The sequence below is a fragment of the Drosophila rhopaloa genome, unplaced genomic scaffold, assembly GCF_018152115.1.
Source record: "Drosophila rhopaloa isolate 14029-0021.01 unplaced genomic scaffold, ASM1815211v1 contig_115, whole genome shotgun sequence".
Lineage (NCBI taxonomy): Eukaryota > Metazoa > Arthropoda > Insecta > Diptera > Drosophilidae > Drosophila > Drosophila rhopaloa.
Window position 1 is genome coordinate 5,954,349 of NW_025334990.1, and position 12,732 is coordinate 5,967,080.

Consider the following 12,732-nt stretch of genomic DNA (forward strand, 5'->3'; position numbering starts at 1 on the left):
TCCACTGCTTTATTTATTAACAAGAAAGGAAATCTAACTTCGAGCGGAGCCGAAGTTGATATACCCTTGCAGAATATTCTGTAAATTATTTTCTCCAGATCGGTGGAAAAAATATAAAAACAAACACCAAAGTTATGGCATTTCCGATTAACCAGTTATATGGCAGCTATAGAATATAGTCGGCCGATCCTTATGAAATTTGGTAGGTCGGATTGACTAACCAAATATAAAACCCATAGAAAATCCCAACTTCCTAACTTTACAAACACCAAAGTTATGGCATTTCCGATCAATCAGTTATATGGCAGCTATAGGATATAGTCGGCCGTTCCCGGCCGTACGACTTATATACTGCGTGCAAAGGAACGAAGGGTGTGTGCAAAGTTTCAATTCGATATCTTTAAAACTGAGAGACTAGTTCGCGTAGAAACAGACAGACGGACAGACAGACGGACAGACAGACGGACAGACAGACGGACAGACGGACATGCTTATATCAACTCAGGAGGTGATCCTGATCAAGAATATATATACTTTATAGGGTCGGAGATGTCTCCCTCACTGCGTTGCACACTTTTGACCAAAATTATAATACCCTCTTCAAGGTATAAACGGAAGATATATTAATTTATTTATACAGTGAATTTCATGAAGTTCGTCAAACCCTGTTCATGCAATGTAGACAATTCAAGAAGAATGTTATACATGTTTCTTGCAATTGAAGCACAATTTATTTTGATTTACAAATGATCAACTTATTCCCATCGATGGAAATTTAATCGAATGTGGCTGTATGCAGAGAATACAAGCCATTCCTGGCGAGACATCGCTCAAAATGTGTACCTTAATGAGATGCGTTTCTCATAAGTCTCGGGAGTAGACTGTTAAAATTCTAGGCAGTCACATCTGGAGAACGATCTCTCTCCATCTGGAAGCCCTGCCCAAGACTGTCGCGTTTCCATATCCAGTTTACCAGCAATCAAGAACATGTAATCAGCAATTAAGAATCGCGTTAAAGATGTTTATTGTATCGACCATCCTTTAATAAGTTTTACTTAGTAAAGTACCTCTCCACCCAATCATGATTTTAGATTGTGGAATTTTTGTCAGCTAGAGAGGATTTCCCGTCGGTCCACAGACACTACGAACGTGTCGCAAAATTGAGGCCATTCCTCATATTTGCTTTGGAATTAGAAATCATAAAATTTATTAATTCTGAAACAACTTTATTGGTTCCTTTCGGAAGTAAAGCCCTCTATTGTCGATTGTAGACATAGCTTATTATTTATTTCAGACCTGGATCCTCCACGTGACCCACGAAGAGCACTGAGCTGGGAGTGCGGATGGCAAAAACGAACGGCCGGTTGGCGACGAATATGGGGTTGTTAGAAATCATTCTACGATTCACCGTCGCATCTAGAACAGAAATTTATTAGTAATGGATTGCGGGGGGAAATTGGGTGAGATCTTACAGGAAGCTGCCGCGGCCTCGGTTCCCCCCTCGCCAACATCGATGTAGGCCTTCTGCTTGATCTGGTCAACGCGCACTGGCTGATTGAGCAAGTTGATCACCTGCGAGCTTGGCGAGAACATCTGGCGGAGACCCAGCTCCTTTAGGGGTTTGATCAAGTCCTGCTCGAACTCGATCCGGAACTTCGGCAAACCCACTTCAACCTTCTGGCGACGCAGGCGGGGGGCAATCCGGTTGAGATCGAACTCCGGTTGGGCCAACTTTTGCTCAAGGTCGGCCAATCCATCGTGCCGATTGGGCAGCAGGATCAGCATGCTGGTTTCACTGTCGTTGTAGGCCAGTTCCAGGGCGGTGGCGTTCAGCTCGGGCAGATCGGCAAAGCCGTAGACATCTTTGCTGTGCATCATGGCCACCTGGGAAGTTCTACCGTCAGTGAGGCTGAATTTGGCGGGGCGCGTGGCACTAGTGGAGAAAGCCTTTTCCCAGCGGCCCTTAAAATACACGGCGTTTACCAGTATGGCCTGCACATTAGATGTAATGCTTTTGGACGAGATCAAGTTCTTGATCTTGTTCCGGGTGCTGTTCGCCACCCAGGCGTTGATCTTGGTGGCCGTGACCCCGCCGTTATCCATGTCCACGGGCTCCGTACCGGCGGTGTAGTAGGTCTTGGCGAACTCCTCAAATCTGGTATTGATGCCACCCAGCCGCTGGTTGTAGTAGACCCTCATCGCTGTTGTCAACTCGACACCCTGCAGATGATCCTTGAACTTGATCAGTCGCTGGAAGTCCAGGGCCACATCAGTGTGATTCTTGCCGAACTCCCCGACTTGCTTCAGTTCTCGCAAAGTCTCCCCAGAAGATGCCGCAAGGATCATGCCCAGCAGGGCATGCAGGGAGAAGGGAGAGATGACGACGTTACCCTGGTTCGGCTTCGCGATTTTCTGGAAGAGTTTGCCGCTGAATCGGTCCATGTAGCTGAAGGAAGGCGATAGTTGTCGACTGTTGTTTTGGGATTGATTACGATCAAAGTTGGTCTGCGCGAAGGTCTGGGCAACTAGAAGGTGTCCCATTAATAGTAGCAGGATACCTGGAAGAGGATTCATAAGATCATTTCATTAAGAGAGAGGGGGGAGGGATCACAACTCACTGGCTTTGCTCGCCATTTTTCTTATCTGGTGCTGATTTAAAAGAATTTATTCTTCCGTTCCGACGATCTGCTCGTTTTCAGACCCACTACAAAACTGATCGTTGCAAGACCAATTAGCAGAGTCAGGCTATACGGCTTTAGGATGAGAGGGAAATGGTACAGACAAGCAGTCGGTATCGAATCGCATTATATGACAGTGTACTGGGAAAAGCTCAATTCCGATTCGGTTGCCATTCTAGCAGCGGATTCCACAGCTTTATTCACTAACAAGAAAGGAAAGCTAACTTCGGGCGGAGCCGAAGTTGATATACCCTTGCAGAATACTCTGTAAATTATATTCTCCAAAATTATTCATATGATGCATTCTTAATACTCATAAAAAATCCCAACTTCCTAACTTCAAAAACACCAAAGTTATGTCATTTCCAATCGTTCAGTTATATAACAGCTGTATGATATAGAAATTTGGTAGGTCGAATTGATTGGCCATAAATAAAACCCATAGAAAATCCCGACTTCCTAACTTAACAAACACCAAAGTTATGGCATTTCCGATCAATCAGTTGTATGGCAGCTATAGGATATATATATATATTCCGACTTATATACTGCGTGCAAAGGAAAGAAGGGTGTGTGTAAAGTTTCAATTCGATATCTTTAAAACTGAGAGACTAGTTTGCGTAGAAACAGACAGACGGACATGCTTGTATCAACTCAGGAGGCGATCCTGATCAAGAATATATATACTTTATAGGGTCGGAGATGTCTCCTTCACTGCGTTGCACACTTTTGACCAAAATTATAATACCCTCTGCAAGGGTATAAAAAGTGTTAAGAGGGGTTAAAAAAGGCCTGTTTAAATTAAGTAAACAAATAAGAAATATATGGTTATTTTTTCCTACCCAAAAGTTATAAATAAAATTTTAAGCCTACTGGGAATTTTTGATTAAGTTGAGTTTTTTTTAGCAACATTTGCGAACTTTATTTATTTTTTCCACTTGGGAGGCACCTAAAATTATGTTTAACGAAAATTTATTAATAAATGCCGTCGTTGTTTTATTAGAGGGTATTATAATTTCAGTCAAAAGTTTGCAACGCAGTGAAGGAGACATTTCCGACCCTATAAAGTATATATATTCTTGATCAGCATCACCAGGAGAGTCGATCTAGCCATGTCCGTCTGTCCGTCCGTCTGTCCGTCTGTCCGTCTGTCCGTCCGTTTCTACGCAAACTAGTCCCTCAGTTTTAAAGCTATCTGCTTGAAACTTTCCCAAAAGTTGTCTTTCTATTGCAGGTAGTATATAAGTCGGAACAAGCCGGATCGGGCGACTATATCATATAGCTGCCATATAACTGAACGATCGGAAAAGCCATAACTTTGGTGTTTTTAAAGTTAGGAAGTTGGGATTTTCTATGGGTTTTATTTTTGGCTAATCAATCCGACCTGCCAAATTTCATAAGGATCGGACGACTATATCCTATAGCCGCCATATAACTGATTGATCGGAAATGCCATAGCTTTGGTGTTTGTAAAGTTAGGAAGTTGGGATTTTCTATGGGTTTTATTTTTGGCCAATCAATCCGACCTACCAAATTTCAAAAGGATCGGCCGACTATATCTTATAGCTGCTATATAACTGATTGATCGGAAATGCCATAACTCTGCTGTTTGTTAAGTTAGGAAGTTGGGACTTTTTATGAGTATTAAGAATGCATCATATGAATAATTTTGGAGAATATAATTTATAGAATATTCTGCAAGGGTATATCAACTTCGGCTCCGCCCGAAGTTAGCTTTCCTTTCTTGTTAAATTTGTTCTTTGTTCTTGGAAATAAGATGCAATTATTTGAAATGACCACATTTTCTTCAAATTCTTCAAATAATCAGCTGTATCAATGAATAACCTAAATTTCCAAAGATAAGACTTTTATTTGTTAGAGGAGCGGTATATATAATAATTCAGGCACTTTCTATCAAAACACGTCCACTTTATTCAAACCATATACCAAGAATGATTAACATTGGGCTTGCTTTAAGATTATGTTATCCTTAAAGTTAGCTTAACATTAACAATCGATAGTTTATTGGGCATAAGGTGGCCTACTACATATTGAACTTAAAAAAATAGGTTTTTATTTTTAAGAAAAATTTTTTATATTTTGTTTATAAAAGAAAATATAATTAATCATTGATGATTTGATAAAATTTACATTGAATTTCTCGAAACAGTTCAAATTGACTTTAATATGTTCTTGTGAAACACAACAGCTAAAAAGTTTCATGAAATTAGGACCTTAGGAAATGTGATGGCCGCTTGGGGAGATTTTGACTTATATGTATTTGGGCCTTAACCCGCATACACGCGTACTAAAAAGGGTCCGCATTTAAATTTAATTGCTGTTTTCTTATCGGATTATTATAATTTAATTATCTGTGGTTCATAATTCTTGACGGTCTTTCCCCGATCCGAAAGATTTGCGGTATTTTGCCATTTGATTTGGCATGCTCTAATTAAGCATTTAAATCTTTTTCTAGTTTTCCACCCAAGAAGGCATATTTGTATTCAGATAATAAGGTAGAGTGTGGTAATGTTCATAATAACACAATTGGCATCTAATCGATATACATTTTTATACCCTTGCAGAGGGCATTATAATTTTGGTCAAAAGTGTGCAACGCAGTGAAGGAGACATCTCCGACCCTATAAAGTATATATATTCTTGATCAGGATCACCTCCTGAGTTGATATAGCCATGTCCGTCTGTCCGTCTGTCTGTTTCTACGCGAACTAGTCTCTCAGTTTTAAAGATATCGGAACGGCCGGGATCGGCCGACTATATCCTATAGCTGCCATATAACTGATTGATCGGAAATGCCATAACTCTGCTGTTTGTTAAGTTAGGAAGTTGGGACTCTCTATGGGTATTATATTTGGCCAATCAATCCGACATACCAAATTTCATAAGGATCGGCCGACTATATCCTATAGCTGCTATATAACTGATTGATCGGAAATGCCATAACTTTGGTGTTTGTAAAGTTGGGAAGTTGGGATTTTCTATGGGTTTTATATTTGGCCAATTAATCCGACCTACCAAATTTCATAAGGATCGGCCGACTATATCCTATAGCTGCTATATAACTGATTGATCGGAAATGCCATAACTTTGGTGTTTGTAAAGTTGGGAACTGATTGATCGGAAATGCCATAACCTTAGTGTTTGCAAAGTTAGGAAGCTGGGATTTCCTATGGGTTTTATATTTGGCCAATCAATCCGACCTACCAAATTTCATAAGGATCGGCCGACTATATCTTATAGCTGCCATATAACTGATCGATCGGAAATGCCATAACTTTGGTGTTCTTAAAATTAGGAAATTGGGACTTTTTATGAGTATTAAGAATGCATCAAATTAATAATTTTGTAGAATATAATTTACAGAATATTCTGCAAGGGTATATCAACTTCGGCTCCGTCCGAAGTTAGCTTTCCTTTCTTTTTAGTCTCAGAAATGATTTATGTTTTAATTCATATGCGAATAGTTATTTCAAAGTTTTCTTTGAGTGTTATTTTCGATTCGCAAAAATTCGGTTTACAGTTTCATTAAACTCTCTATTTAAATTCTCGTAGTATACTAATCTATTATGGTTTAATTAATTCCTAGAATGAGTTGTTATTCTGATCACGAAATTTTTTTTCAACTTTGAAGGTGTGTTTTAACAATTTTTGATACTCATTTCCTTTAGACTCGCGAACGATTTAAAATAATCGCGTTTTGTCTAGATATTTAAGCAATATTTAATTATCCTCTTAACCAAAAATAAATTTAGCCCAGCGCTTATCAAAACTATTGCCGCTTAGGACGTTCTTTGATATCGAACCGATTGCATTAATATTTAAATTCATTTGATTTTTCATTGTTTCATTATTTTTCATTATTATACCCGTTACTCGTAGAGTAAAAGGGTATATTGTATTCGTGCAAAAGTATGTAACAGCTAGAAGGAAGCGTTTCCGACCCTATAAAGTATATATATTCTTGATCAGGGTCACTAGCCGAGTCGATATAGCCATGTCCGTCTGTCCGTCTGTCTGTCCGGAAACTATAAAAGCTAGAAGATTGGCATTTTGCATGCAGATTCTAGGAGTTCCTACGCAGCGCAAGTTTGTTTCAAAAAGGTGCCACGCCCCCTTTAACGCCCACAATCGCTCATATACGATTTTAAAAATTTAAATATTTCGGAAAAGTAAAAATGCAGTTTTATTGTGTTTATCAATACCTATCGAAATGTAGAAGAAATTTTTCAAATCGGACCATTCGTTAAAAAGTTATGCGTGATCAAAGTTTCTATCTCCATCTCCCTCGCACTCCCTTTAGCTGAGTAACGGGTATCTGATAGTCGGGGCACTCGACTATAGCGTTCTCTCTTGTTTTTCACTGCACAAGTTTCAGACATATTTGCGAGTTTTTATCGCATTCTATGCACACAAATTTGCTGGATGCCACGCAAAAGATTATATTGATTTCTTTATTGATTTTTGATGATTATTTTAATATAGTTACAATTGTCCGATTTAAAAGCTGCCGCTTCAATGGTAATTTCTATATATGCCTCTCCTTAAGAGGTCCTTGTCTCTAATGACAAAAAACTGGGTGATTCGATTTTCACAAGCCTCCTTTAAACTCAATTTCAGCTCATCGAAAAAATTAAGCGTATCCAAAAAGCGATGGAAATCGCTTGGGACGATGTCCGGAGTATGAGGTGGATGCATTAAAACTTCTTAAACAAGCTTCCATGGCTTGTGACGTGTCATTAAAGATGTTTGGGCCTGGAACTCAATGGCTGGCAGTATGTCAGCCGCACATCCAGGAGCGATAAAGAATCGAGTTTCTATGGAGGCAATGTGTTTTACTAAGTTAAGTGCTTCTTCACCCAAATATGATGTCAGAAAGTGAAATTTCTAGCAGCTATAGAGGATTTCCCGTCGGTCCACAAACAATACGATCATGTCAAATTAGAAAACATCACATTCATTAATTCTTTAACAACTTTATTGTTTTTTTTTTTACAAATGCATTGAGGCAAGATTCTTTTCGGAAATCAAACCCTTTATTGTCGGTTGTAGACATCAGCTTTTGAATTATTTCAGACCTGGATCCTCCACGTGACCCACGAAGAGCACTGAGCTGGGAGTGCGGATGGCAAAAACGAACGGCCGGTTGGCGTAGAAGGTGGGGTTGAAAGTAAGGGACAAAAACGCCATCCTCACATCTAGGACAGAGAATTATTAGTAATGGATTACGGGGAGAAAGTGGGTGAGATCTTACAGGATGCTGCCGCGGCCTCGGTTCCCCCCTCGCCAACATCGATGTAGGCCTTCTGCTTGATCTGGTCAACGCGCACTGGCTGATTGAGCAAGTTGATCACTTGCGGGCGTGGCGAGAACATCTGGCGGAGGCCCAGCTCCTTTAGGGGTTTGATCAAGTCCTGCTCGAACTCGATCCGGAACTTCGGCAAGTTCACTTCAACCTTCTGGCGTCGCAGGCGGGGGGCAATCCGGTTGAGATCGAACTCCGGTAGGGCCAACTTTTGCTCAAGGTCGGCCAATCCATCGTGCCGATTGGGCAGCAGGATCAGCATGCTGGTTTCACTGTCCTTGTAGGCCAGTTCCAGGGCGGTGGCGTCCAGCTCGGGCAGATCGGCCAGGCCGTAGACATCATTGCTGTACATCATGACCACCTCGGAAGTTCTACCGTCAGTGTGGCGGAATTCGTCGGGGTGCGTGTTCTTAGTGGAGAAATCGTGCTCCCAGCGGCCCTTAAAATACACGGCGTTCACCAGTATAGCCCCCAGATTAGATGTAATGCTGCCGGGCGAGATCAAGTTCTGGATCTTGTTCCGGGTGCTGTTCGCCACCCAGGCGTTGATCTTGGTGGCCGTGACCCCGCCGTTATCCATGTCCACGGGCTCCGTACCGGCGGTGTAGTAGATCTTGGCGAACTCCTCAAATCTGGGATTGATGCCCCCCAGTCGCTGGTTGTAATAGACCCTCATCGCTGTCGTCAACTCGACACCCTGCAGATGATCCTTGAATTTGAGCAGCCGCCGGAAGTTCCGGGCTACATGAAACTGACTAGGGCCAAACTCCCCGACGTGTTTCAGCTCGCGCCTAGTCTCCCCAACAGATGCCGCAAGGATCATGCCCAGCAGGGCGTGGACGGAGAAGGGAGAGATGACAACGTTTCCCGGGTTCGACTTCGCGATTTTCTGGAAGAGTTTGCCGCTGAATCGGTCCATGTAGCTGAAGGAAGGCGATAGTTGTCGACTGTTGTTTTGGGATTGCCTACGATCAAAGTTGGCCTGCGCGATGGTCTGGGCAACCAGAAGGTGTCCCATTAATAGTAGCAGGATACCTGGAAGAGGATTCATAAGATCATTTCTTTAAGAGAGAGGGGGGAGGGATCACAACTCACTGGCTTTGCTCGCCATTTTTCTTATCTGGTGCTGATTAAATTGAATTTATTCTTCCGTACGGACGATCTGCTCGATTTCGGCTCCACCACAAAACTGATCGTTGCGAGTCCAATCATCAGCAACAGACCAGTGCCAGGCTATACAGATTTAGGATGAGAGAGAAATGGTACAGATTGTGACTCTACTATGCTCCGAAGAAGCAGTCCGTAAGCGAATCGCATGATATGGCAGAGACTTTAGGTCGGTTCTTCTATCTTTTGCTGGCAGGGAAGCCTCTATTTTAGAACTGGGAAAAGCCCAATTCCAATGATCAGGGGCTACTTTTCCTCGGTTGATATTCTAGCTGAGGTTTCCAGTTGGGTTTCCTGGGATTAGAAAAATTGAATTCAATAAGGCCTAATTATAAAAGTTATGAAAATCCATTTTTACTCTTAACAGTGCTCTTGAATTGTATGAAAACTAATCTGAATTGTCTTATTTTGTGTGAGTCAGCTTTTTTAAGTAATATGATATTTACTTAATCATGTCAATACATACAATTGTATGTAAATTTTAAATATGTAGAAAAGTACCTATTTGTTTAAAATTTGTGAAAAACAATGGATATACATAATTGTGAATACACAAATAAATGCTGAAATATAAGTAATTTAATATAAGTAATTTAAAAATCATATTCAAATTTTTGCCGGATTTTCATTTGTACGTGAACAGGGAATTTAACGGGACACTTAAATTGTTTTCATTATTTGTTCATATATATATAACATTCCACATTGTTCCTGGAAATGGGAAAAAATAATTATTAAGAAAATAAACAATTGTACAGCTAGCTTATCATTTTGTTTTATATTCAATGATTGAACAGAAAAATGAAAAAAATCCATCCATTATCAGTATTTGTAAATTGTAATAAATAAAATCTTTATTATGTAGAAAGCATAAGATAGTTAAATCACTTATTTAAAGTTAATAATACAATTGTTAGTTTCCCCGTTTAAAGAGTATATATTTTCACTCGCTGTTCTACAGTAGTAAAGCGAATGAGTCAATATTGCATTTTCGAACAATTTTGATATATTCTATGTAATCCGTTATAACATACAAAGCTCCAACTGCAATAATTTTTAAGTAATAGTGCTGAAATATAAATTTTAACGAAATTCAATTTTTAGTGACTATAATAAACAGGTAATGATTTGTTTTCTATGCAAGTTGCATGGACACTCTTGTGGCCCCTGATAAGAAATATTCGGAGGAGATTAGAAGAGGCTTTTTCCCTGAGTAATAAAATATTGACCCAAAAGGCAGACTAAAGCTCATTATTCATCAAATCAGCTTCCCAAAAACCATAGATAAGGTTTTTACAAATTGCCAAAAATTCCGAGAAGCCATCAACCAAATAATAAAGTTCAATATATATAATTTAGCGATAAGAAAGTTCGCAAATACAAGATTATTTTTCAATTTTAAAATTAATTAATAATCCAAAATGTACAATTTATTTTTATACAAATACATCGACACAGGACGCTTTTTGGAAGCAAGCCATCTATTGCCCGTAGTAGGCAATAGCTGGGTCGATTCTGGCGGTCATCGGCAAGGGCTTCTCCACGTGACCCACAAGGAGCACTGAGCTGGGGGCGCGGATGGCAAAGACGAACGGCCGGTCGACGACAAAGTCCGGCGACCTGACTGGCAGCGACCCGGCATCTACAGCAGGGAATGATTAGTTATGATTTCGGGGAGGAAAGAAGGTGAGATCTTACCGGAAGGCGGGGCCTCGGTTCCGCTCTCGTCCACATCGATGTAGGCCTTCTGCAGGATCTTGTCCACGCGCACCGGCTCATCCAGCAACTTGTTCACCTGCGAGTTGGGAGTGAACATCTGGCGGAGGCCCAGATCCTTCAGGGGTTCGGTCATGTCCTGATTGAACTGGATCCGGAACTTGGGCAGGCCCACTGCCACCCTCTGGCGGCGAAGGCGGTGGGCGAGCTGGTTGAGATCGAACTGCGGCTGGGCCAACTTTTGCTCAAGGTCGGCCAGTCCATTGATCCTATTGGGCAACAGGATCAGCATGCTGGTGGCACTGTTCTTGTAGGACAGTTCCAGGGCGGTGGCGTTCAGCTCGGGCAGATCGGCCAGGCCGAAGACATCGTCGTTGAACATCATGGCCACCTGGGAAACTGTACCGTCGGTGTGGCTGAATTCGGCGGGCTGTGTGTTTCTGGTGGAGAACTCGTTCTCCCAGCGGCCCTTGAAATACGCGGCGTTCACCAACAGGGCCTGCATCTGGGAATTAATATCATTGGCACGGACCAAGTTCTGGATCTTGTTCTGAGTGCTGTCCGCTACCCAGGCGTTGATCTTGGAAGCCGTATCCAGGACGTTATCCATGTTCACGGGCTCTGTGCCGGCGTCGTAGTAGAACTTAGCGAACGCATCGTAGCTGGGATTGATGCCGCTCAGCCGCTGGTTGTAGAAGACCCTCAGCGCCATTGTCAGATCGGCACCCTGCAGATGATCCTTAAATTTGTAAAGCCGCTCGAAGTCCTGGGCCACATCCATCTGGCTCTCGCCGAACTCGCCGACCTGCTGCACTTCGCGCATAGTGTCCCCAGAAGATGCCGCATAGATCATGCCCAGCAGGGCGTGGACGGAGAAGGGTGAGAAGACGATGTTGCCCTGCCAAGGCTGCCTCACTATTTTCTGGAAGAGCTTGGCGCTGAAGCGGTCCATGTAGCTGTACGAGGGTGGCGGACGATTGGGTGGGGGGGTGGTCGTCGCTTGCTGATTAAGGGGCACCTCCTGCACATTGTTCGGAGGTTGTTGGTTGGCCTGTTGTCCCCAGTTGGAGTTGCCTGGCTGGGTGCGCAAGCCACGATCGCGTTGTACATTGACTGTACGTGTTTGCCAGGTATTATCTTGCTGTTGTGCGAAGGTATGGGCAACCAGAAGGTGTCCCGTTAGTAGGAGCACGATAGCTGGAAGAGGTTTCGAAAGATAATTTATGTCAGAGAGAGGGAAGAGGGATTACAACTCACTGGCTTTGCTCGCCATTTTTCTTATCTGGTGCTGATTTAATTAAATGTATTCTTCCGCGCAAATCGTCCGCTCGATTTCGGCTCCGCCACAAAACTGATCGTTGCGAATCCAATCATCTATACGGGTTTAGGATGAGAGAGAAATGGTACAGATCGTGACTCTACTGTGCTCCGGAGAAGCAACCCGTAATCTACTATGCTCCGGAGAAGCAGTCCGTAAGCGAATCGCATGATATGGCAGAGACTTTAGGTCGGTTCTTCTATCTTTTGCTGGCAGGGAAGCCTCTATTTTAGAACTGGGAAAAGCCCAATTCCAATGATCAGGGTCTACTTTTCCTATGTTGCTATTCTATCTGCGGTTTCCAGTTGGGTTTCCAGTGGCTAAAAAAGGAATTAAATTCAATGAGACCTAGTTATGAAAACCCTTTTTTATACCCTTACAGAGGGTATTATAATTTTGGTCAAAAGTGTGCAATGCAATGAAGGAGACATCTCCGACCCTATAAAGTATATATATTCTTGATCAGGATCACCTCCTGAGTTGATATAGCCATGACCGTCTGTCCGTCTGTCCGTCTGTCGGTTTCTACG

The 12,732-nt window shown here is 42.1% G+C and overlaps 1 protein-coding gene across 1 annotated transcript; it reads right to left on the minus strand.

The window, feature by feature from the left end:
- Positions 1-1,205: 1,205 nt before the first annotated feature.
- LOC123037200 lies at positions 1,206-12,228 on the minus strand. Its single transcript, XM_044456840.1, has 5 exons — positions 12,142-12,228; positions 10,867-12,081; positions 10,655-10,810; positions 7,951-9,036; positions 1,206-1,416 (listed from the first exon to the last, which is right to left on the minus strand). Exons 1-5 carry the CDS (start codon positions 12,155-12,157, stop codon positions 1,286-1,288), a joined length of 2,604 nt encoding a protein of 867 aa, XP_044312775.1. The 5' UTR covers positions 12,158-12,228; the 3' UTR covers positions 1,206-1,285.
- Between the last annotated feature and the right edge of the window lie 504 nt (positions 12,229-12,732).

Excerpts from the sequence above, each read along its gene's own strand:
- LOC123037200 (XM_044456840.1), bottom strand. Across the intron at positions 10,811-10,866 it reads AACCGAGGCCCCGCCTTCCG|ATGCCGGGTCGCTGCCAGTC; the intron begins GTAAGATCTCAC and ends TCCCTGCTGTAG. Across the intron at positions 1,417-7,950 it reads CGAGGCCGCGGCAGCATCCT|ATGCGACGGTGAATCGTAGA; the intron begins GTAAGATCTCAC and ends TTTCTGTTCTAG.